Below are 25,278 nucleotides of genomic sequence, written 5' to 3' on the forward strand. Positions count from 1 at the left end.
GCAGGTGCAAGAGGCTTTAATCCCAACAGCGAGCGGGGCCGGCGGTGGTCGGGGGCAGGCGGTGGGCCTCTCCGGGCGCTGTGCCTGCACCTGGCACAGCCTCGCCCGGCCCCAGGCCCCGGACTGTGCTTCTGAGCCTCTCCCCCGAGGGCGTGGGCCCAGGGACAAGCAGGGCTGTGGGGACAGGCGCCCGAGCCCCCGCCGCCCGCCGCCCTGCCTCTAGTCCGGAGCTGGGGCTTGGACCGTCCCCGGCTTACCGGGGTGCAAGTGGGGAGTGGGGCAGGGGGCTCAGAGTTGTCCTGGGGGAGGGGGCAGAAGCAGGATGGAGCACTGCAGGGGGAGCAGACCCTGCCCCCACCCACGTCCCTGAGTGCCCCTGCCTGGGGGGGGGGGGTGAGGGCCCCCGCAGCCAGCACCCACCCAGAGGGGAGACAGCAACACCAAGGGCGGGGCGGGGGCCGGGCGGGTCTCCGCAGGACCCCCAGGGGCAGGGCGCAGGAAGTCACTCCCTGTGGGCACACAGGCTCGCCCGAGCTCGGGCCACGGCAAGCAGGGCTGGGCGGCGGCCCCGAGGGGCGCGGGCGGGTGCTAGCACGAGGTGACCGGGTGGATGGGCAGCAGGCTCCCGAATTTGAAGTGCTGGATCACCGGGAACTTCTCCAGGCACTGCGGGCGGAGAGCGGGCGGGTTGGACCCGGGCGGCTCGGCCCCACGGCCCCCCACCCCGGGACCCTGGGCCTCGGGCGCAGCCGCAGTGAAGGAGGAAAGGCCAGCAGCTGGTCAGGAAGGCACCTCCACCTCGGAGACACCAGTGTGGGCCGGGCGCGGGGGGGTGGGGGGCAGCTTTGAGGGGCAGAGCTGAGCAGGAAGGGGGAACTCGGCCACAGATGGTGGAGGGGGGGAGAGAGAGAGTGTGGGGTTGGGGAGAGGTGGGGGGGGGAGCTGTGGGCGTTGGGGAAAGGTGGGGAGGGGCTGTGGGGGTTGGGGGGAGGCGGGGGGCTGTGGGGGCTGTGGGGAGGCAGAGGGGGTCCTGGGGGTTGGGGAGAGGTGGGGGGTCTGGGGGTGTTGGGGAAAGGCAGGGGGGGCTGTGGGGAGGCGGAGCGGGTGCTGTGGGGGGGCCGTGGGGGCTTGGGGGAGGCGGGGGGGTCCTGGGGGTTGGGGAGAGGTGGGGGGCTGTGGGGAGGCGGAGGGGGTGCTGTGGGGGTTGGGGGAGGCGGGGGAGGGCTGTGGGGGCTGTGGGGAAGTGGAGGGGGTGCTGTGGGGGTTGGGTTGGGGGAGGCGGGGGGGCTGTGGGGGCTAGGGGGAGGCGGAGGGGGTGCTGTGGGGGTTGGGGGAGGCGGGAGGGGTCCTGGGGGCGCAGAGGCAGCTGCCAGGGTGCTGAGGTCATGGAGGAAGTGTGGGAGTTTGCACTGGCCCCCCCCCCCCCCCCCCCCCCCCCCCCGCCTCTGGGATTCCAGGAGGGGTCAAAGTTCACCCCACTTCTCTACCCGCCTCAAAGGCAGGAAAGCGGCTTGGGGGAGGGTCACCCGCAGGATCCGGCCCGGGAGCCTCCCTGGGAGAAGCTGCCTCCTGAGTGTTCGCCCATCTGGGCCTGGGGGACGGGAGCACCCAGCCGGTGTGGCCTTCCTGCCAGGGCCCTGGGTTGGGGGCACAGGACGGCCCCAGGCCGAGGCCCTGCGAGGGGGCCACCCAGGTACGGGCGCTCATGGGTGGGCCAGCGCCTGTTTCTGGGGCAGCTGGGTGGGCAGCGCGGAAACGCTGCCGAGGGCCACCTGGGGGGGTGACGACACCCAGGCCAAGGCCCTTCCCTGCCCTCCCCCACGCAGAGGGCGGCCAGCCCAGCCCAGCCCCGTCCCCCCCACCCCACGCCTGCACGGCCAAGCCGCGCTCCACCTCCCCCCCAGCCCTCTGCCGCACGGGCCAGCCTGAGCAGGACACGGGGCCCTGGTCCCGCGTGGGCTGGGGCCGTTTCTGGGGCTGCCGTCCCCGGTCATCAGGGGCCCCACAGCCTGAGAGCGGGGGCAGGCTGGGTGCCACACGGCCCTCAGGGAGCACAGGGGTGGGGGGGCGGGAGCCCAAGGGTGGGCGCTGGGGACCAGGCGCCAGGCATCCCCACAGGCCGACCCAGGCCGGGGTGCGGCCCTGTCCCTGACCCTGTCCCTGCAGGGCGAGCTACAGCCACCTGGCCTCCCCGCCCGGGGCCAGGCCTGCCGGGGCCCCTCTCACCTCAGCCTTGTACATGCGGACGAGGCCCTGGTTCACCTTGGACCAGGTGGGGACGGCGCTGATGTTCCACAGCTGGTTGGAGTGTTCCGCGAAAGGGCCCGTCTTCATCTGCAAGAGACGCCACCAGACCCTGCAGCAGGCCGCGCACACACGTAGGCACATGCACACACACACATGCACACGTGTAGGCACACACGTACAGGTACAGATACAAGCACATATGCACCTCCATATAGAGGCAGTCAGACATGTACATAGACATGTGTGTACCTGCATAACTGCACATGGATATGCAAGTAGGTGTGCATCTCCACAGGCAGGCACACACGCAGCCATACACACGTGTACAAGCCCGCAGAGGCAGTGTAGACACATGTGCGCATCTTCATACATGTAGGCACATACATGCCCAGATATACATGCAGATATTCAGAAGTGTGTGCACCTGAACACAGGAAAAGGGACACGGTTCGTGGATACACGCACGCGTGCAAATACACAGGCACATGTGTGTACGTACAGGCAAGTAGGTGCAGGCACACACAAATGCATGTCAGTGAATATACACTGTGCAAACACATGAAGACATGCGTGTAACTGCACATATGGACAGGCATGTGTGCATGTACAAACATGCACATGTGTGCAAACAGGTGAGCACAAGCACACATGCATGCGCAGGCTTGTGAGCATATGTGTGCATGTGGGTATGTGTGCACATACATGTATGTGCACACAAATGCAGGTACCCACTATACATGTACAAAAGTGCACAGAGAAATGCACACGTGTGGCTGTATGCATACACAGCAGCACATGAATGCACATGCACAGGCCCATGATCACTCCCAGGTGCACGTGCGCACACACACGCGCGCGCGCGGGGGAAGGGTCCAGGCCCACCGAGTGACAAGGACATCAGGGTCTGTCAGACCACAGGAAGGCCCCCTTCACCCTCTCCACAGCCCCAAGAACTTGTCCCTGCGCCCCGAATCTCAGGGAAGTCAAAGCTTCACACCCCAAGTCCAGAGGGCTCCCACCCAAGCCCTGCCGGAACAGGCTGGGACCCACCTCGGCCGGACCCCGCACGGGGTGCATGCGGAGCGGGGGTGGGGGCAGGGCAGCCAGGGCCCCACACGGATCGGGGCCCTTTGGAGGGAAGAGCAAAGGGCCAGCGGCCACCGCAGCTACTCTGCGGCGTGTCCCTTTATGGACAGGCCGCGCCGGCCTCACGTCTCCGGGCAGGGTCTCGGGCCTGCTTCACCTCGCGCCCCGCGACACTGGGGGTGGGGTGGGCGCGGGGCCGCGTGGGGCAGCAGAGTGGGCAAGGCTCGGAGTCTTGGGCCCTGAGCAGGCGGAAGGTTCCATTAGTGTGTGTGGAGGTGGGGCTGGGGACGAGCTGTTCCACGGAGCCCGGGCACCGGGACTCACACAGTGCCACGACGGCCTGTCCGCCCGCCCCCACGCCCCCCGCAGAGGCCGCGACTCCCCGACTCCCCCCTGCCCGGCCGGCCCGGCTGCGTCAGCGTCAGCGCAGCGCCTGCTCGGCAGGAAATTACTCACAGCCGGCGCTCCCCAGGGCCGGCCGGGTAAAAGGCGGCTCTGTCGGGGCAGCGCCCGCCCTTCCTGCCGCCCTGCCCGCCCCGCCCCGCCCCTCCCCTCCCGGCACCGGATCCCGCCCTTCCCGAACTCCGCACTCAGCGCCAGGCCCCAGTCCGCTTCCTGCCCGCGGGCTCTTAAAGGCGCCGGAGCCCCCGCGGCCCCGGCCCTGCGGCGCAGCGGAGCAGGGGGACAGGCCGCCCGGCGTCCAGGGGACACCGAGCCCGGGCGCTCGAGCCCGACCCCGGCCCGGTCCCGGCCGGGTGCCGGGTCCCAGCCCCCGCCCCGCCCGCCGCGGCCCGTCCGTGTGCCTCGCGCGCCACCTAGCGCCCGCCGCAGGCTCCGCACGGCCCGGGACGGCGGGGCGGGGACGGCCCGACTGCAGGCGGCACCGCACACCCCCTGCGCACACCCCCTGCCCGCCGCCCGCCCGCCCCCACCACAGCCCGCGCCGCCGAGTCCGAGTCCGAGTCCTCCCGACCTTGCCCGGCTGCTGAGGGCAGCGATCTGCGGAGGGCGCCGCCCGCTCCACTTGCTGACTCGGGAAACGCGGAATGCTGACGGGCGCCGCGGCCAAGGGACCGGCCAAGGGACCCGCGGCCCGGCAGGACACTGGGGACATCCCGGAAGCCCTGAGCCCCTGTCCGGTGCTCCCTGTGCTCCCAGGGAGGGGCTTAAAGCTGGCAGCCGCCGAGCCCGAGGAGGGCACAGCGGGAGGGCACGGGCCTTGCCCGCAGCTGGCCAGAGTTTGATCCCCGGCACCCCACAGGTCCCCCGAATCCCGCCGGGAGTGACCCCTGAGTGCAGAGCCAGGAGTGACTCCTGAGCACTGCTGGGTGTTGCCCCCAAAACAAACAAAGGCATTTCCCGGCTCTGGGCAGCATGCACACCCGCCTGGGTGACGCCCACACAGCCGGGGCTGCAGGGGACGCGCATGCACCGAGTGGCGCGGACAGGACCGCCTCAGCCCCCGCCTGCCCCCGGCCCGCCCACCTCGGTGATGAAGAGGACGCACTCCAGGAACATGTAATCCTCGTGGTTCTCGCTCACTGCCTTCTCGTCCACGAAGTGCCTGGGCTCCAGGTGCGGGTGGTCTGGAGACAGCAGGGCCGGGCCTCAGCTGCCACCCCGCCCCGCCCCGCCTCGCCTGCCCCAGCCCCCCGCCCCCGCCCCCAGTACCTATCAGCTGGGAGCTGCCCCAGATGAAGGGCAGGAACTGGAAGTCGTCCAGCCCCCACACGCCCTGGCTGCCGGCCGGCTCCATGCGGTAGGTCTTCTGCAGCTTCCGCATCACCTCCAGGTACCTGCGCGGGGGGCGGGAGCACTGAGAGGGAGCACACACACCAACAGTTGGGAGGGGCCCAGGCAGGCGGGCTGCGCGGCGGCCTCACCGGTTGAAAACTTTGAAGACGATGGCGACCTGGTCGTCCACCCGCAGCACCCCGATCTTGCAGAGGCAGCAGAGAAAGGCCGCAAAGGCCGCTTCGTGTCCTGGGGGACAGGGAAGCTAGGGAGGGGGCCGCCGGCGGGGGCGGGGGGCGCCATGCCACTTCCACCGGCGCCACCCACGCCCGCAGGCCAGACCTCAGCCTTCCCAACAGTCAAGTTTTACTTTATTTTACATTTTTTTGTTTTGTTTTGGGCACACCCAGCAGTGCTCGGGAGTCCTCCTGGCTCTGCGCTCAGGAATTAGGAATTACTCCTTGTGGTGCTCGGGGACCACCAGGCGTGCCAGGGATGGGACCCAGGGTCAGTGTGTGCAAGGCAAACACCCTACACTCTGCCCCCTCCTGTTTTATTTTGGAACGTGCAGTAGTGTGTGTGTGTGTGTGTGTGTGCGCGCGCGCGCGTGTGCATGCATACATGGAACAGCCAGCAGTGCTCAGGGGCTACTCCTGGCTCTGTGCTCAGTGGCCCCTAGTAGTCCTCAACACCTACCTACCCCTGGGCATTCTCTGGCTCCTCTAGTGGCCTCTGCTGGGCTGAGCACTCTTGGGGGAGTCATGTTGTCCATGACGGGCATGGGGGACAGGGACACACCCGCCCCTACCCTTGTCAACAGTTCACGGCTCGGGGGAAGACACCAGCAAGGCCGTGCTCCCGTGACAGGCCGGGGAAGAGTCCTGGGCCCACCCAGGGGCCAGGAGGGCCAGGAAGGGACCTGCCGGGATGGGGCTGCTGTGGACGAGGAGAGGGGCAGGAAGTGCCTCCTCGCCGGGCACAGGCGGGCCGTGCAGAGCAGGGGCCCGGGGAGGCGTGACACGTGGCGTGGTGTGGCGTGATGAGGCTGCCGCACAGAGGCCTGGCCGCCTCCCGGGACCCCCTGACCTCACCGCGCCCCTCCCACTGCCGGGGAGCAGCCCTCGCCCCTCCAGCCAGGTGCCCCTGAGGCCGCCACCCTCTGTGCCCGGCAGGCCCCAGGCCCGGTGCTGGCGCCCGTCAGCAGCCCTCCCGGAGGAGAGGAGGCGCGCACGGGAGCCCCCGGTGGTGCGCACAGCGGCGGGTACCTGTGCCGTAGTCGATGCGCGTGGAGTTCCCCACCGACTCCTTGAGGTAAACGGCCACCTCAGGCACTGCCGCTGCTAGCTGGGCGGGGACCACCGCGGCCACCAAGTTTTCTGCTTCCTGGTGAGGCAAGAGACACCGAGGGGGGGCGGCTGATATTAGGCTGCAGCGGGCAGAGCGGGTGCAAGGCCAGAGGAGGTGCTGGGGGCTTCTGGCTGGGCCCACGGAGAGGAGCCGTGACAGAGAAGCCCTGGGACACCCCCGGGGGCACTGCTGGGGCCCGTCCTGCCCAGGCACCCACACGGCAGCCCTGACCAGCACTGCCCAGAGGCCAGACCCCCGAGAACTAACCCTCCAAGCAAGGCAGTGCTCAGGGGCTACTCCTGGCTCTGTGCTCAGGCAGCGTGGGGACGACAGGACATGGCGGGGAGGGCTGCGCAGGGAGCCGCGGAGGGGGGAGGGGAGGCCGCCTGGTGCAGGGAGGTGGGGGGGAGGGTAGGGCCTCACTGGCTTGGGTCAGCCGACACCCACAGCACATTCAAGTTCTGGGAACCAGAAGAGCTGTGGGGGTGCAGGCAGGAGCGAGAGCACAGTGGGGAGGGTGCTGGCCTTGCACTTGCAGACCCGGGTTCGACCCCCGGCATCCCACCTGGTCTCCAGGAGTCACCAGGAGAGACCCCTGAGCAGAGCCAGGCGCCAGCCCTGAGCAGCTGGGTGTGGCTCCAAAGCAAACCACAGAAACAGTGGGGGTGGGACCCAGGGCTGGACGTCCAGCAGAGAGTCCCCTCACACGCGAGGCCCCGGGTTCAAGGCCCTCATCCCGAGTTGGGGGACCAGCCCAGAAGCAGCCTGAGTCTGGGCTGCCAGCCTCGCTGGGGGAGCCTCAGCCCCGCGCCCTCTCTCTCTATCTCTCAGTGTTTTATTTATGTATGTATGTATTTTTCCTTTTTGGGTCACACCCAGCAGTGCTCAGGGCTTCCTCCTGGCTCTGCACTCAGCAATGACTCCTGGGGATGCTCGGAGGACCCTATGGGATGCCGGAGATCGAACCCAGGTGGGCTTCGTGCAAGGCAAACGCCCTCCCGGCTGTGCTGTCGCCCCGGCCCCATCTCTCGGCTGCCCCAAGGTCCCTGATGTAAGCATCTTTCTCCCGGCCCCATTTCTGCCCCCCAGGCTAGTGACACCCACTCCACACTCAGGCCTCGAGGCCAATGACCCCGTGCTGGGGCCCTGCCTGAGGCCACCGGGCACCGCGGCCCGAGGGACACTGGGCGGGAACCGCGCTCACCTGGTCGAGCTTGGCGTACCAGGTCCGGAAGGCCTTGTTCCCGAAGCGCGAGGGCTGGTCCACGGGCGGCGTCTCGTCGATCCACCTGTCCAGCGTGTTCAGGAGCACAACCAGCTTCTCGATGGCCTGTGGAGGCAGAGGGCGGCCACGCTCCACTGAGGCCCCAGGGGGAGCCGGCGGGGCCCTGAGCTGGGCCAACCAGACCCCCACGTGGCAGGTGGGCATCCCTGAGCACTCTCCCGGGGAGCGTGGGGGTCCAGGAGCACGAAGAACTTTCCAGAAAGCTGGCGTGTGGATGGAGCTTCCCAGGGAACGGCTGCCCCAGCCCCCCTGTCCCGCTCAGGGCACGAGGGCAGCAGTGCCACCCACGGCGCCCGGGGCCGGCCCAGGGCCAGTCTAGTGGCAGGGCCCCGCCGGCAGTGCTCAGTCCGAGGCTCCCACAAGGCCCCGCCAGCCTTGCCCGGTGACCCCTGGCCACGGAGGAGCACTGCTGGATGTGGCCCGGGTGAAAATAAGAAATCCATCGGGCCGGAGGCTGGAGAGATCGGTCCGCGGCTAGGGCGTTTGCCAGCGACACCCAGCTGATGTGGGTTCAATTCCGAGCATCCCATTATGGTCCCATAAAAAATAAAAGAAAAAAAGAATTGGTTTTTTTGGGAAAATTTTGTTTTTGTTTTTCGGCCACAACTAGTGATGCTCAGTGGCTCCTCCTGGCTCTGCACTCGGGGTCACTCCTGGTGGTGCTTGGGGGACCATAGGGTGTAGGATATCACTGGTTTGTCCTTTCTCCCTTGCCAGAGTTTGGGATTATCTGGTAATAATCTCTAAACAATTTTAGACAACACTGGTATGTCCTGTTCCCCTTGCTACAGGGAGCCTAGGTTTATCGGGTCACACCCATCAAAGTGCTCCCGAATCACTCCCATTCCTTTATCTATCTGTAGCCACTTCTATGCTCTCTTCCCCAACCAGTTAATCAGCTTTTCCCCTAATCAGACTCTGTTAATTTGTAAGGTCAGACCTTTCTTGGACAATGAACTTGTATTGTAAGTTAATATTGTCTTTCTCCTCTCCTCCTGTCTTTTGAATAGTTTACTTTAAAGCAATGTCCTTTTTGTATGGACAAAGAAAGACAGTTGTTAATATGCTTTTGTACCATGGGATTTAATTGGCTTCAAATATTATTCACTCCCAGGCATCTGCTTTCTTGACTTAAGCCTCAGCTGCCCTTACTTCGTAGCACCCCCAAAAGCAGAGTCCTGATGAGGGACGGGACGGACCCAGGGCAAGCGGTGAGTTAGGTGCTACCCTGGCATTGAGATGGGCCTGGCCAAAGTGCCTAATGCTTAACTGTAGGAGAACATGGGGTTTGTCCTTCCAGCCTTGCCGCAGGGAACTTAGTTTACCTTAGAGCAATGTCCTTTCTGTATGGACACAGGAAGACAGTTAATATTATGTTTGTAACTTGGGAGTTGATTGACTCAAATAATATTTACTCCTGGGCATCTGCTTTCTCGACTCAGTTGCCCTTAGTTCCGAGCACCCCAAAAGCAGGGTCCCAACGAGGGACGGAATGGACCCAGGGCAAGCTGTGAGCTACCCTGGCATCGAAATGGGCCAGGCCAAAGCGCCACAATACTCAACTATAAGTTGAGAGTATGGTCATGGACAAATGCTGTCATGATCCAAAGGTAACGACGAGACTAGGACCCTGCTGGGGTCAGGAAGACTAACCTGGCCTGAGGACTGTGGTCTGGATTATATAGTGAATGTCCTCAGGAAGAAACAAACTTTAAAGTTATGTCTCTTACTGTGCTCATACAGAATGACATTGCTAGAAATATTAGAAGTAGATTTACTGTAACTATTTAAGCAGATTACTAGTTCACACCCTGACACACCCTTGTTTGGACCCCCACCCTTGAGCGGATCTCCTTAGATGAGATTTCCTTAGATGAGATTTTGTTAATCTCGAGAAATGGTTTTACCCTTCTTTGTTGATTTGTTAATGTTCAACCCACCTTTGTGTGACCACCCTATGTAATTTGCTATATGAACTAAGACTGTGAGGCACTGAGAGAGAGAGAAAGAAGACAAGGGGGATAGAGACAGAAGGGGCAGAAGAAGAGGAAGACACAAGACATAGAGAGACAAAGAGAGACAGACGAAGAGAGACAGACGCAGAGAGACAGACGCAGAGAGCACAGTGGCACACACATAAGCAGAGCACAAGGTAAAAGAAGTGAGAGCGAGCGAGGCAGAAAGGGGATAGAGGAAGATCCAGAGAGAGATCGAGAACTGGGAGAGAAGCAGAGAGAGAGAACGAAATAAACTGATGGAGCAACCAGTGTGGCCTTCTTCCTTCCTTCGCCTGCCTCATCATCGCCATCACCTCCCCCGGGGTGGGGAAGCGGCTGGAGACTACCGAACGCAGGCAGCGGGAGAGATAGAGCCCTGCTGGGCCCTTTTCTCTTTTGTGCTTTTACACACTTAACTATATGTTAAGAGCTTGGTCATGGACATGTCATGTCATGATCCAAAAGTAACGACGAGACTAGGGCCCTGCTAGGGATAGGAAAGACTAATCTGGCCTGAGCACTGTAGTCTGAGATCGAGATGACTCCAGGAGAGCAATTCTATAAGCTTAATGCATCTCTTGCTATGTCCATACAAAATGATTAATACTATGAATGCTTATATGTTAGTTGGACAAGGAGAAGAGAAACACACCCATGGGATTCCGCTCTTGGGCGGGTGTCCTGCTGAAAGAGAATCTGTCCTAGAAGAAGCATCCCCTGAGGGAAAGAACTTGAACCCTATTGATTGTGACCACACCTATGTGTAAGCCCCAACCCCTCATGCTGGGGGATTTAACTAGGCTGTGAGAGTGGGCTGGGGGCCAGTCCCAGTGCCACATCTGGAGAAGCTAGATGGAGATCCAGATCCAGAAGGAGGAGAATGAAGTAGCCTGGGGGAGGGAGAAGCAGGAGGAGACTCAGAGGAGAATGGAGATGGGAATGGAATAAACTGCAACTGAGACCAACCAGCCTGGCCCTCATTCCTTCCTTCGCCTGCCTCGTCATCGCCATCAACCTCCCCGGGGTGGGGGAAGCGGCTGGAGACTACCGAACGCGGGTGGCGGGACAGATAGAGCGCCGCTGCCCTGTGCCCGGTGTGGTGCCCCCTTCCTTTTTTGTGTGTTTACACAGTAGGGGGCACCAGGGAACAACTCTGGGTCAGCCGTGTGCGAGGCAAGTGCCCGCCCCTCTGTCCTGTCACTCTGGCCCCAGGAGAATCTTGCAGACAAAGGGACCTGGATGAGAGGCTGCCGGGGTCGGGGTCTGTTTCTTCGTCTGGAGCAGATCTCCAGGATGGAGACTGCGGCCGGGGTCCCGGCACCCAGGGCTCTGCCGCCCGCCAGCTTCCCTTGGCCCTTGCTCCACTGCTGCCAGTGACAAGCGCCTCTGTACCCTGGGCGCCACTGCGCAGCCACACCCCTCTGCTAAGGCCGGACTGGCAAAGAAGCAACCAGGAAATGGCAGCATGGTGACGTCAGCACGGGGGCGGGGGGTCAGAGGCACGAGTGACGTCAGCACGAGGGCTGTGGGGTCAGAGGCACGAGTGACGTCAGCACGAGGGCTGTGGGGTCAGAGGCACGAGTGACGTCAGCACGGGGGCTGTGGGGTCAGAGGCACGAGTGACGTCAGCACGAGGGCTGTGGGGTCAGAGGCACGAGTGACGTCAGCACGGGGGATGGAGGGTCAGAGGCACGAGTGACGTCGGCATGGGGGCTGGAGGGCCAGAGGCACGAGTGACGTCGGCATGGGGGATGGAGGGCCAGAGGCACGAGTGACGTTGGCACGGGGGCTGTGGGGTCAGAGGCACGAGTGACGTCAGCACAGGGGATGGAGGGTCCGAGGCACGAGTGACGTCAGCACGGGGGCTGGAGGGCCAGAGGCACGAGTGACGTCGGCACGGGGGATGGAGGGCCAGAGGCACGAGTGACGTCGGCACGGGGGATGGAGGGCCAGAGGCACGAGTGACGTCGGCACGGGGGATGGAGGGCCAGAGGCACGAGTGACGTCGGCACGGGGGTGGGGGGTCAGAGGCACGAGTGACGTCAGCACGGGGCTGCGGGGCCAGGCAGGACGGGGCGCCCGGCCTGTCGCCCTACTCCTTTCCCACAGGCAGGTGGCATTAGCACACCAGGAGCCTGGGTGAGGCAATCAGGGGAGGCTGCACGCGCCGGGGGTGTGGCCAGGCCAGGGCCGGGAGGCCCCAGCACCCCCGAGCCCAGACAGGAGCCCCCAGAAGCTGCAGTCCAGGGAGCAGGTCTCGGTCCCTTCCCCCCGCAGGACGCAGAGACGGGCCCGGAGCAGGGCGGGTGCGGAAGGGCCCAGGGATGGCGATTTGCGGGGACACGCCCCTCCCCGGGCCCTGTGGCGTGACCCTTCCCCGGCGTTTCTGGGGGCTGGAGTGGGGCCAGTGTCCGAGACGTGGTGGCCTGATGGCCCTGCCAAGGAGGCGCCACGGGGAGGGAGACGAGGGCCACACACACCATGCTCCACACGGATGGCGGCTGCGCCCCAACACGGCAGCTTGCGAAAAGGAAGGTTCCAGAAGCTCCAGGTGGAGGCACCAAAGTCAGGGCACAAGTTCTGCCCCAAGAGGCCCCCCCACTCCTGCCCCTGGGGGCTCCCCGTCCCCTCAGAGGTGGCCCCGGTGCCCTCGAGCACCACTGTCCGGAGCACGGAGCTGTCCCGATGGTGGAGCCTGGCGCGGGCCTGGCCGCCGCACCGCACCCCACACTGCTCAGGAGCTTCCCCAAAGGAGGCAGGGAGGCCAGGCGTGGGCGGAGGCCAGGGGCTCCCGAGGCGGGGCCCGGGCGGGCCCTGTTCCCTCTCCTGCAGCCAGCGCCTCCTTCCTGGATTTCATGGACCAGGGTCATCTTCCCCAAAATGTTACTTGCCAAATTTCTCTGTGCTTTCGGGGGTCACACCCGGCGACGCTGAGGGGTTACCCCTGGGTGTGCCCCACCTGCTGTGCGGTCGCCACTGCCAGTTTTGGGGCTCCAACAGAAACAACGGAGCTCTGGGCTGGAGAGGACAGTGGCGAGGGCATGGGCCGCACACGGCTGGCCAGGCTCGGTCCCTGCCCCACACGGCCCCCGAGCCCTGCCATGGGTGCTCCCTGAGCACAGAGCGAGGCTAAGGCCCGAGAACAAAAACAGAACAACAAAATAAGTGTTTTGAAAAGCTAAATAAAAATCATGGAATTCACCATTAAAAATAAACTTCCCATCTGCTCTCACCTGGGGCTGGAGCGACAGCACAGCGGGGAGGGCGTGTGCCTTGCACGCGGCAGACCCGGGTTCCATTCCCAGCATCCCATAGGGTCCCCAGAGCACCGCCAGGGGTAACCCCTGAGCATCCCCAGGTGTGACCCAAAAAGAAAAAAAAAATCTTCTCACCTTTATTTTGCAAAACTTTAAGTTTTTAAACTGTCACTGCAGGGTGGGGGGGAGCTGCTCCGGCAGGGCCGGGAGGGGCCAGGGCGGCTGCGCCCACAGGCACCCCCGCCCCTTCCTGCCTCTGGCTGCAAACCCGGGGACGTACCGGGAGAGAACGGGAGGGGGTGCCAGTGGGGCAGAGCAGGACGCACAGGCCCGGGCTCGGCGAGCTGCGTGGGCTGCGGGCAGGCGAGAGAGAGAGAGAGAGAGAGAGAGAGAGAGAGAGAGAGAGAGAGAGAGAGAGAGAGAGGAGAGCGGGGACGGCCGCGGAGAGGTCACCCAAACCCGCTGGCCGGGTTTCAGCTGCCAGGAGACAGCCCGTGGGCAAGGCCGCACCTGGCCAGTGTGGGCATGGCCCGCTGGGCTGCAGGGGCGAGGACAGGCCCCCAAGGGACGAGGTAGCGCAGGGGCCGCCACCAGACCCCGCGACTTGCTTGGCGCCCCGACCGCTTCAGGCACAGAGCCGGGACCCTCGGACCCAGGGCACCCGGGGGTCCTGGGGCTAGCTCCTGTCCCGGGGGCAGCTGGCCCAGTCGGAAAGCGTCCCCAGCGCGCGGGTGCCTACCTCAGACACCTTGTACTCGAAGGTCAGCTTCTTGCCTTTCACGCCTTCGTTGAGGGTGAGGATGAAGCCGATGTAGTCGGCATAGGCCTGCGGGGGCGGGAGCAGCGGGGTCGGCAGGTCGCCCCCTCCCGTGGCCCCCCTCCCGTGGGCCGGCCCCCTCCCCTCCCGCGTGAAGGCAGTGTCGCCCTCCCCGAGGCCCTCGCCCGGCCAAGAGGCGCTGGGGAGCCCTCGGCGTCCGTCCTCCCTCCCTCCCCAGCCCCCCCGCCCCCTACAACGGGTCGGGCAGGGTCAAAGTGCATGCAACGGCGGCCACAGGCCACTTTCCCACAATGGGTGTGTGCGTGTATGCGAGTGTGAGAGAGAGTGTGTTGGTGCATTTCTCAGTGAGTATATGAGTGTGTATGCTTAAGTGTGAGTGTGTGTGAATGTGCATGTGTGAGAGTGAGTACAGTGTGTGCATGAGTGTTTGTGAGCATGGGTATTTCTGAGTATGTGAGAAGGCGTGTGTTTTGTGAGTGTGTGAGTGAATGTGTGTGTGAGAGTGTGAGACAGTGTGTGCAGAAGCATTAGAGTGTGAGAGTGACGCGTATAAGTGTGTAAGTGTGCGTGTGAGTGAATGTGTGAGTGGATGTGTGTGAATGTGAGTGAATGCGAGTGTGTGAGAATGAGTGGATGTGAGTGTGTGTGTGACTGAATGTGAGTGGGTGAGTGAAATGTGTGTATGTGAGTGTGTGTGTGAGTGGATGTGAGTGAATATATGTGTGTGTGAGTGGATGTGAGTGTGTGTGAGTGGATGAGTGTGTGTGAGAGTCTGTGAGTGTATGTGAATGTGCGTGAGTGTGTGAGTGTACGAGTGAGTGGATGTGAGTGCGTGAGTATGTGAGTGTGCGTGTGTGAGTGTGAGTGGCTGTGAGTGAGGGTGGGAGTGTAAGAGAGGGAGTGTGTGAGGGTTGGAGTGTGAGAGTAAAGTGGCTGTGTGTGAGTGTGTGTGTATGTGTGTGTGAGTGTGAGTGGATATGTATGAGTATGAGTGTGGGTGTGTGTGTATGTGAGTGGATGTGAGTGCGTGTGTGTGTGTGTGTGTGCGTGTGTGAGTGTGTGTGAGTGAGGGTGGGAGTGTGAGTGAGGGACAGTGTGTGAGGGCCGGAGTGTGAGAGAGAAGTGGCTGTGTGGGAGTGTGTGTGTGTCTATGTGAGTGAGTGAGTGTGCGCGTGTGTGAGTGTGAGAGAGGGACAGAGTGTGAGGGCCGGAGTGTGAGAGGAGTGGCTGTGTGGGGGTGTGTATGGGTGGGGTGAGTGTGTGTGTGAGTGTGTGCGAGTGTGAGTGTGAGTGTGAGAGGGACAGTGTGTGAGGCCGGAGTGTGAGAGGAGTGGCTGTGTGGGGGTGTGTGTGGGTGGGGTGAGTGGCGGAGATAGAGCCCCTCGGGAGGGGCTCTCGGCTGCCCTGGGTGGGGGCACCTGTGCCCGAGTGCTGCCCGCCCCTGCTCGGGCACTCCCACCCCTGCCCCCCGCCCCCCGGGCCTGTGGGACGCAGAGGCAGAAGCCGCCCGCACCTGCGAGCGCTTCCACTTGCCCATGTCGGGGACCGTGTGGATCTCTTTCTTGGGAATGATGAAGCTCTGGGTGCTGGGCGCATCCTCGGAGGCATCTGTGGGGAGAGTTAAAAAAGCAGGGTGAGGGGCTGGAGCAATAGCACAGTGGGTAGGGCATTTGCCTTGCACGCGGCTGACCCGGGTTCGATTCCCAGCATCCCATGAGCACCACCAGGAGTAAGTGCAAAGCCAGGAGTAACCCCTGTGCAGAGCCAGGTGTGACCCAAAAAGAAAAAAACAAAAAAACAAAAAAAAATGCAGGGTGAGGGGCCAGTGGGGGCAGGGAGGGCACTGGCCTCGCAGGCGGCCGACCCGGGTTCCATCCTGGCATCCCATGTGGTCCTGGAGCACTGCCAGGAGTGATTCCCGAGGGCAGCGCCAGGAGGAACCGCTGAGCACTGCCAAGTGTGGCCTCAAAACATCAACAACAACAGAACACAGGCGGGTGAGAACCGCAGGGCAGAGCAGGCGGGGGCCTGCCCAACTCGGCCCAGCTGCTTCTACCCCAGCCCTGCCAGGGGCGATCCCAGAGCACGGAGCCGGGAGCCAACTCTGAGCACCAATGGGTGTGGCCCATAAACAATAAAAAAAATAAAAATAAACAAACAGGGCCGGAGCAGGGGCTAGAGCGATAGCACAGCGGGGAGGGCGTTTGCCTTGCATGTGGCCAACCCGGGTTCGACTGCCAGCATCCCATATGATCCCCCGAGCACCGCTAGGAGTGATTCCTAAGTGCAGAGCCAGGAGTTAACCCCTGAGCACCGCTGGGTGTGACCCGAAAGGCAAACAGATCTATCAAACATATGGAAAGCACAGGGGTGACCATGATGACCTTCTCTGCGTGGCTCTCTGGCGGGCACAGGGCCGGGCGCGCACACGCCGTCCTACCAACACGCCAGCCCCGTCCCGGGCAGAAGCCAGACACAGGCTGCCAGGCCAGAGCACGGGGCAGTCGGGGCTCCTGCCTGGACACCCCGGGACCCAGCTCCAGCCCTGGCACCAATGCCCCCCTCACCTGTGGCAGCACCGGGGGTGGCCCTGGAGGGCCCAGCCTGAACCACCCGGCGCCGCTGGCCATGGGCTGCCAGGAGGGGCCTCCGGGACCTGAGTCCTGCCTCAGAGGCCCCCGCAAATAAAATGAAATTAAACCGCAGCGACAGTATAGCGGGTTGGGCATTTGACTTGCATTGGGCTGACCTAGGCGTCACTCCCGCGTCCCACTGGGTCCCCTACCCCACAGGAGGGATCCCAGGCACAGAGCCAGGAGTCGCCCTTGAGTACTGCTGGGTGTGGCCCCAAAACAAAACTCAAATAAAAATAAAAACCCCAAACCCATCATCGCCGCTTTTCTGCACGGCAGGGGAGGGGGGAGGGGAGCCTCCACACGCAGCGGCTCTACCACCCCTCGCCTCCTGTCCCCAGTTTCTGCCAGTCACCCCCAACTTGGGGTCCCGGTGGCAAAGACCCAGCATCACGGTCCTCGCCGGTCAACTCCATCTCCTGGCAGATGCCCCCAGCCGGCCCCAGGGAGGGGCCACGCCAGGTACTCCCTGGCTCCTGAAGGAGTGCTCACCACCCCCAGGGCTTCAGTTTATTCCTCTCTGGGGGGAGGGGGCGCCCCACGTGGTGCTGGCGTGGAAGCAGGGTCGTGCCCGCCCCACTGTACTGTCCGGCCCACATTCCTCAGTTTCAAAGGGCCACCGAGAACCAGCCGGCAAGTAGAAATTAAGGTGCCACCTTGCACGCGGCTGGCCCCGGACAGACCCCTGGCATCGCATGCTCCCCTGAGCACCACGAGGACCCCTGACCCCAACGCCAGGAGCCCCTCAGCCCTCCGGGCGTGACCACCCCCGTAGAGAAACCAAACCGAGAAACAGGCAGGAGCAGAGCGCAGCGGGCAGGACACGTGCCTGGCACGCGGCAGGCCCAGGGCTGTGGCCGGCACCCACGGGGTCCCCGAGCACCGCCAGTGACCCCGAGAGCAGGCAGGGAGAAAGCCGCACGGGGTGCTGGGTGTGGCCCAAGCACCAAACCACAACACAAACCCGAATGGACGAAACATACAGGCAGGGGTGACCCCCGGGCACAGGCCAGAGTGGGCGAGCGGCCACTGGACACCTCCGGACACGCCTCACAAGTACGTTAGTAAGTGAGAATCACGTGGCGGGAGGGGGAGCGCAGGGCCACGGTCCGGAGGGCAGGGCGCCTGCCGTGCACACTGACCCGGGTTCGAGAGCCGCCAGGAGTGACCCCTGAGTCAGGAGTCGGCCCTGGGCAGCCAGGCGTGGGCCCCAGCAGAGACCTCAGTCTCCCGGGCCTGCGTGCGGCCACTGGCCCACAGCCCCTTCCCCGGCCGGCTAAGGCCCTCGCCCGGCACAAGCCTCCCGGGCACACCTGCAGGGAACGTCCGAGGGGTGGACGCGCCACCGCCCCGGGGCCGCCACTGGGCACAGCCGCAGCTGCAGACGGGACCGTCCGATCCAGGCTCCCAGCCACAAGCTGATGCCCCACACCCTGGGGGTGGGGTGTGAATCTTGGGGTCCCCCGACAGTGCCCGGGGGCCACAGGAGCTGGGGATGGAGCAGGGCACCGCAAGGCAGACCCCCGAGCTGCCTCAACCTCCACCCACAGACAGTCTCTAACCCAGTTCGGACCGGCCGGAAGGCTGGCGCGCGGCCCCTTCGGGACAGAGGGCACCCCCTGCAGTTAGACCCGCGCCTCCCAGACCTGAGAGCAGTTTGGCCCGAGACTCCTGCCTCAGTGCTCTGGTCCAGCCTGCGACAAGATTCCAGCCTCAGTGTTAGGCCTTCGGCAACTACGGAGTCTCCGGGCACGGCTGACGGGAGCGTTCCCTCCAGGGCCCAGAGCGACCGGTGGGATGGGGGAAGGGCATGTGCCTGGCTGATCCCCGGCACCCAGAGTCCCCGGAGCCCCGCCAGGAGTGACTCCTGAGTGCAGAGCCAGGGCTCTGCGGTCACCCTCACACACGTCCACCCCACCCCACCGCTGCTCTCGCCTCCCCCGCAGGCCACCTGGCTACATTTCTGTCTTTTGGTTTTTGGGCCACGCTCGGTGGTGCTCAGGGATGACTCCTGGCTCAGGGACCACCCCTGGCGGACGCAGGGGACTGCACGGGGCGCCGGGGCCAGACTCTGGCCAGCTGCACGCCAGGGGAGTGTCCCGCCGGCCCTTATCAGCAGACAGCCCCGGACGAGGCCCGGGCGGGTCCCGGCAGGTGGAAGGCAGGAGGGGGCGAGGCTGCGTCCTGGCACCAGCTCCTGTTCAAACAGGAAGGTCCGTGCCCGCCCCACCCAGCTGCGGCCGGGCAGGGGTGCGACCTCCCTGGGACGAGCACCCACTGGGGGACCGAGGGGAGCCCCGGCGGGGCCGGCAGCGAGGTGCCAGGTGGCCGCGCAGACAGGGCTCAGCGGCTCCGGCGAGGCGGGGTGTGGGCCCCGGGATGCTTCCTCTCAGGCCAGCCCACGCCTCACACCAGTGGTACCAGGGGCTGCCCGGCTTTCCACACCTGCCCACGGGGCCACAGCGACTCCACAGCGGGAAGGCTGACCCGGGTTCCACCCCAGCATCCCACAGGGTCCTCCGAGCACTGGGCGGGGTCCCAAAACCAAACCAAACCCAACCTTGCGACCTGCTCAGCCTTTCACAGGCCGCTCTGCACTGGTGAAGGGAAACAAACTCGGGGTGATGGGTGTGGGGGACGCGGTGCAGGCACGTCACGCACGTGTCACTGACAGGAGGGTAAATTACGGTGACGTTTAAAAAGATTCAAATAAATTAAAAATAAATAAAAGACGGCTCGTGGAGGTCGAGAGCCAGTGCAGCAGGGAGGGCGCGCTCGCTCTGCAGGACTGCCAGCCGGGGCTGATCCCGGGGCCCCACGGGGTCCCGAGTCCCACCCAGAGTGACAGCTGAGCAAGACGGGGTCTGGCCCTAAAAGCAGAACGAAGGAAAGAAAGCGGCTGCCGAGGGAGGCGCTGAGGGCGGAGCACAGGCTGCGAGTGCAGGGCAGGCGTGTGCGAGCCCCCTCCCGGGGCCGCCCCTGCTCCCGCCCCGAAAAGGCCTGTCACCAGGAATCCCGTTGCTGCTGCTCCAGGTCACTCCGGGGCTTACTCCTTGCTCTGTGCTCAGGGGTCACACGCAGGCTGTCGGGCTGGAGCCACAGTACCGCAGGGAGGGCGTTTGCCTTGGACGCAGCCAAGCTGGGTCCCCCGAGCACCGCCAGGAGTAACTGAGTGCAGAGCCAGGTGCAACCCCTGAGCATCGCTGGGTGCGACCCAAAAAGCAAAACAAAACAAAACAAAAAATGCAGGCTATCCCACCCGAGCCGGAATAATGGGGGGGATGGGACCACGGGGGAGGGGGCCAGACGGAGGCTGGTGACACAGTCACTGGCCTTGCAAAACCCAACCTGTCACAGGCTGACTGCCTGGGGCACTGCCACCCAACACCACATTGCTCAACCGAGGCCGGGGCAGGTTCCCCCCCCTCCGCCACCCCCGACTCAGGACTTCCTCAGCCCAGCATCAACGCATCCCGCAGAGACAATGTCCCGTCGGGCTGAGCTGGCTGGAGGGCCGCGCTCTGCCCGTGCGGGATCCACGCGGGCTCGGACCCACGAGCAGAGCAAGCGCCCAGGCACGAAGCCGGTGTTAACATCCGAAAGGGAGACGGCCGGCACCTGCCTGAGAACCAGGGAGTCGGGGTCAGTCACGGAGTGGCCAGGTGTTCCGACCACCCCCCAGAATGGCACCCACTGCCCAAGGCCACCCCAACGGACATCTGCCCACTGGCCACCTTATGACTTTCAGCCCATCAGAACCACTGCCTGCAGCCCTCATTTGCATAAAGGGGCCCATAGCAGCATTTCCGAGCCTGGCCGGTCCCTACCTGGGCACAAGAACACGAACCAAGGCCGCCGCCCAGCCACCCCCTTCCCATGGCCGCCCCCCCAGCCACCTCCTCCCCATGGTTGCCGCCCCCAGCCCCCCACACTGCAAAAAAGCTGCTCTGAGGACACAAAGATGCACACAGGTGAGATCAGAACTAGAGACCCCCCCCAAAATCCATCAAGGTGCAGGGAAACCATGACACGGCAGCAGAAGGGGAGTCTGTGTAGCTTTAAAACAAATTTTTTTAACTTAAAAAAAAATCTTGGAAAAAAAAATAACCAAACAAAATTTCAATTACTGCCGTGGGCACAGAAACCCTCTGGATATTAAGGGACAGGAAATCGAACTTCTCTGATACAACCAAACCCCCGCTCTGCCCCGGCCTCTCGGGGGTCTCCCAGGAGAGGCGCCTGGCCAGGCCCTGCACCCTCCAGGCCGGCGTCTCCTGGGCCCCCCCCCCCACCCCGACAGTTGGCGCCGTCTGCTCGCCGTGAGGCACCTTCTCTGTATGCTTCTCAGCAGAGAGTGCTCGCCCTCCTGCCTCAGGAACATGCGCAGAACCAATCAGCACGCGCATGACGGCCCAGCCCACCAGACCCCCGCCCCGCCCCGCCCCCTTTCCTAGTCTCGCCCCCGCGCCCTCTCGAGGACTGAGGGCTGGAAGGGTGAACAAGGTTGGCACGGTTCTCGGGGGCCAGGGAGATGCAGCGGGCCGGGTACCACCTGGTGCCCCGAGTAAGCCCTGAGCACCCTGGGTGTGGCCCCACGTGGAAACAATCAGGATTTCTTCAAACTTCCCATTTACTGGCGCGTGAGGGGCGGTCCAGGGCTGTTTCTGGCTTGCGCCCAGGAGTGCCCCTGGAGTGCGGGGACCAGACAGTCCGCGGCCTCGCTGTGAGGCCAGGGCCGGGCCCAGGCGCCACCTCTTTGGCCCGGGAGCCTCCACCTCCTAAGCGACACACTCTGCCGTGCAGCCGGCGCAGGGCAGGAGGGCTGGGGGGGGGGGGTGCCTGCAGGGCAGACCCAGGCGCAGCCTCCAAACAAACAGGCAGATACGGGCTGTGCTTGTAGGGTGTTTGCCTTGCCCGCGGCCAACGGCCAACCCGGGTTCGATTCCCAGCACCCCATATGGTCCCGTTCCAAAAACAACAAGAAGAACAACAAAGAAGAAGCAGAAACAGCTCTGGGGCAGACAGCGGTGCCCCTTCCCTCCCCAGGGGCTGCGGGAGAGGAACCCTCGCGGGCCGACAGCCCAGTAGGGGCCGCTGGCCCTAGCTCGCTCCAGCCAGACACGCCCGTCACCACAGGCAGTGACAGTCGGCAGGCAGGGCAATTGGGTTTGATGCCTGACACCCCGTCCAGTGCTCCCGAGTCCACCAGCAGTAATTCCCAACTCTGAGCACTGCTGGGTGTGGCAAAAGAAAAAAGAAAAGAAAAAAAAAAACCTAAACACCAAAATGTGACATTCCATTTTTTACCCAGAATTCAGAAGTTGTAGGGCCGGAGCAACAGCACAGAGGGGAGGGCGTCTGCATCCCATAGGGTCCCCTGAGCACTCAGGGATTCCTGAGTGCAGAGCCAGGAGGAGCCCCCCAGCATCGCCGGGTGTGACCCAAAAGGAAAAAAAAAAATCAGAAGTTCTAAAACACCTCAAGCTTGGCCACACTCAGGGGTCACCCCGGGATCCAACCCCGACCAGCCAGGTGCCAGACAAGCGCCTGCCCACTGTACTCTCCCTCGGGCCCCAACTCCTCAAGTCTGTTTGGGGGCCACAGCTGAGAGCTGCTCAGGCCCCTGTGGCGAGGGGATCCCACCCTGGTCGCGGCGGGCAGGGCGAGCGTCCTGCGCGGTGACTCTCCGGCCCCGACAACTCCAAGGTTTCCAAGCCTCTCCTGCAGAAGCTCCGTGCACACCGCCTGACCCCAAACGCAGGCCGTGACAGGTCCGGGGAGCCTGACTCCATATTCTGCTGCAGAAACCCTGGGCTGATGGTTACTGTTTTCTGACAGCTGAAGAATAATCAAAATTCGAGCCCCTGAGGGTTGGCTCGGGGCTGTGTTCCGGCTCTGATTCATCGGATGGTCAGTCACCATCAGAGAATGACCCGCCCCGCAGTGCCCTGCTGACATCAGCTACGTGGACAGACGCGGACGGGGCCAGGAACCCATGACTCTGCGGCCCAGGGCTGCCCAGGGAGCTGCGGAGGGTCAGGGTGAGAGGCCTGAGGGCGCTCAGGGTGCCAGCTTCTGGACCAGGGGGACAGGAAACGACCTTCCTTGTCCCTCTGGCGCCGCTGGTGCCCCTTCCCAGAGGGACACTCAAGGCTCCTGCTATTAGCCAACCGCTACCGTCAGATGCTCAATAAAAGCTTTGTGGGTCAGGTCCCTAACCTAAGCGCACTGCCTGTCCGGGAAAACAGGCTCCACCAGCCAAAGAACCAAGTGGCCCGCCGTCTCTCCGGGGCCAGAGCCCTCCTGAGGTCGGGCCGCTCGCTGGACTTCCCTGCCCTCTTTCCCGAGGCCGCGTGGCTCGGAGCAGACAGGCAGACACTCGGCCGCCACCCGCAATCCCCAAGCCAAGCCTCCCAACCCCAGCAGGTGACAGCTGACCCCCGGCCCTGACAAGGCGGCCACAGGGCAGGGGCGCGTCTAGGACCCCCAGGTAGGGGGGGACTCGGATCGTCCTGAGAAACCCTGACGAGGACCAGAGCGACAGAACAGCGGGGAGGGCGCTGGCCTCGCGTGCCGTCAATTTGGGTCTGATCCCTGGCACCCCACGTAGTCCCCAGAGCTCCGCCAGGAGTGAGCCCTGGGCCAGAGCCAAGTGTGGCCCCCAAACAAAAACAAAACAACTCCCCCTGGAGAGCGTGGGGTGTCATCTCCCACTCGGGAGCTGGTCCCCAAGGCGCTTGCAGGCCAGACTCGTCTGAGCCACTTAAGACACATCAGACGGTCATGGCTGTGGCCTGGCCCTCGGGTGAGTGGACATCAGGACTGGTCAGCACTCTCCGGGGCCCCGGGCAGGGACAGCTGGAGAAGCTGCCGCTGACCTGCTGGGTCACTACCGTTAGCAGCAACAGCACCGTCTCTTATTTGGGGGGTGGGGGGGCACGCCTGGCAGTGCTCAGGGGTCACTCCTGGCAGGGCCCAGGGGACCACGTGGGATGCCAAGGGCACAGAACCCGGGTCGGCTGTGTGCCTGGCACTCGCCCTCCATCTGCACTATCTCCGTCTGCGATCAGCGTTCCTCTACTCCCCCCACGCCCCGGGCCTCGCGCCTCTGCCAGGGCGGCATCCAGCACGCAGCCTGCCACAGCGCCGGGCAGAGATAAGGAGGCAGGCCGCGGGGCGGGGTGACAGCACGGCAGGGAGGGCAACCGGGGTCTGGCCCCAGGCCCCGACGACCGCCGGGTGTGGCCCCCACCAAAAAAAAACCAAAAACCAGAAAAGAAAAAGGAAACAGGCTGAGAGAGGACACCCAGGGGTCCAGCTCTGGAACTACGGAGACCCAAGTTCCCGCCACTCCTACTCTCCTACACTTCCCGCGTGCCCCCCAAGCGCTCCCCGTACCACCCGCCCACGCGCCTACGGGCACCTGTGCAGAGGGAGACTCTAACTCCCCAGCTCTCTGTTCACTTACTCCCAGGGTGGGGGGTCTCTAGGGTCAAGGGGGACGATGGCTCTTTGGAGCGCTACAGAGCTGCCTCGCTGGGACCCGCCCCAGGACCCCAAAATACTCACCCCTGGGCCCTGCCAGGAGTGACCCCTGAGCACTGCCAGGCGTGCCCCCCCACCCCCCACTCCCCTGCACCTTCGAGCCCGCCTGTGCGGGGGTGACTATCTGCTCCCTGGGACCGAGGTGATCAAAGGTCTGCCCCTGGCTGGGCGTGAGGGACACCCGCCCTTCCAAGGAGGCCCCCACAGACAGCAGAGCGGGGAGGGACTCGCGTGCACATGCCTGCGAGGGCTCCGTCCCCTGCACCCAGACGGCCCACTGCGCCCCTCCAAGAGACCCCTGAGCACGGCAGGGTGCGACCCAAATTAAAAATAAATAAATAAAAACACCACCCAAGGGGGGGGCCTCCCTGGTCCCGTCTGACGCGCCGAAACAGGCCACGGGTGATGTCAAAGCGACACTCGCCTTTTTAATTAGTGGTTCGGGCCACCCGGGGCGGTTTCTCCCAATAAACGCTCCGAGACTGAAACTCCCGGGCCGGCCTCCCGGGGGGACGCGAGGACGGAGGGGCCGGGTGGGCAGGGCCGGGGGCACCCCTCACCCCGCCCGAGCAGGGGAAGGTGGGCGCACGGGAGGGCACAGGGCACAGGGCACAAGTGACAGGGCACAGGGCACAGGGCACAGGGCCTCCCGTCTGCCCGGCCCCGCCCGCCGCGCCCCCCCCCCCGCACGGCTCCTCCCGGGACCCCTCCCCCCGCACGGCTCCTCCCGGGACCCCCATCCCCCCCGCACGGCTCCTCCCGGGACCCTCCATCCCCCCTGCACGTCTCCTCCCGGGACACCCCCCACCCCGGGACCACCCCACCCCGCACGGCCCCTCCCGGGACCCCCCCACCCCGCACGGCCCCTCCCGGGACCCCCGCCCGCACGGCCCCTCCCGGGACCCCCCCACCCCGCACGGCCCCTCCGGGACCCCCGCCCGCACGCCGCTGCGGCCCGGCCCGCCCCCTACCTGGCGGCGCCTGCCGCTCGCCCTCGGCCATGTTCCTGCCGGACGCCCGCGGCTCCCGGGCACCCGCTCCCGCGCGCTGCGAGCTGAGGAAGGAGAAGGCGCCGGGCGGCTAGGACCGAGCGCCGAGAGCCAGAGTCACCCCCGCGCAGACGGCCGCCATGTCGGTGCGGGGCGCCCAGCGAGCATGCCCAGCAACGGCCGGCGCGCGGCGGCCGCGCTCACCGGGAGGCGGCGGCCATGTTGGTGCGGGGCGCCGGCGCGCATGCGCGCCAACGGCCGCCGGGCGCTGCGCGCGCAGCCGCCGCCATGCTTGTGCGGGGCGGCGCTCGGTCGGGGCGGCCATCTTTGTGCGGGACGCAGCCACCTGTCGTCTTGGTGCGTGACTCTGACCGTATCCC

The 25,278-nt window shown here is 64.6% G+C and overlaps 1 protein-coding gene across 1 annotated transcript; it reads right to left on the minus strand.

The window, feature by feature from the left end:
* On the minus strand, positions 1–25,135 carry PTPA (protein phosphatase 2 phosphatase activator). The gene is made up of 10 exons (XM_055119670.1): positions 24,881–25,135; positions 15,245–15,339; positions 13,693–13,779; positions 7,619–7,744; positions 6,333–6,450; positions 5,217–5,316; positions 5,005–5,129; positions 4,819–4,919; positions 2,227–2,334; positions 1–666 (listed from the first exon to the last, which is right to left on the minus strand). The coding sequence occupies exons 1-10, from the start codon at positions 24,909–24,911 to the stop codon at positions 589–591; spliced, it is 969 nt and encodes a 322-aa protein (XP_054975645.1). The 5' UTR covers positions 24,912–25,135; the 3' UTR covers positions 1–588.
* Between the last annotated feature and the right edge of the window lie 143 nt (positions 25,136–25,278).

Source organism: Sorex araneus, chromosome 1 (assembly GCF_027595985.1).
Source record: "Sorex araneus isolate mSorAra2 chromosome 1, mSorAra2.pri, whole genome shotgun sequence".
NCBI classification, from domain to species: domain Eukaryota; kingdom Metazoa; phylum Chordata; class Mammalia; order Eulipotyphla; family Soricidae; genus Sorex; species Sorex araneus.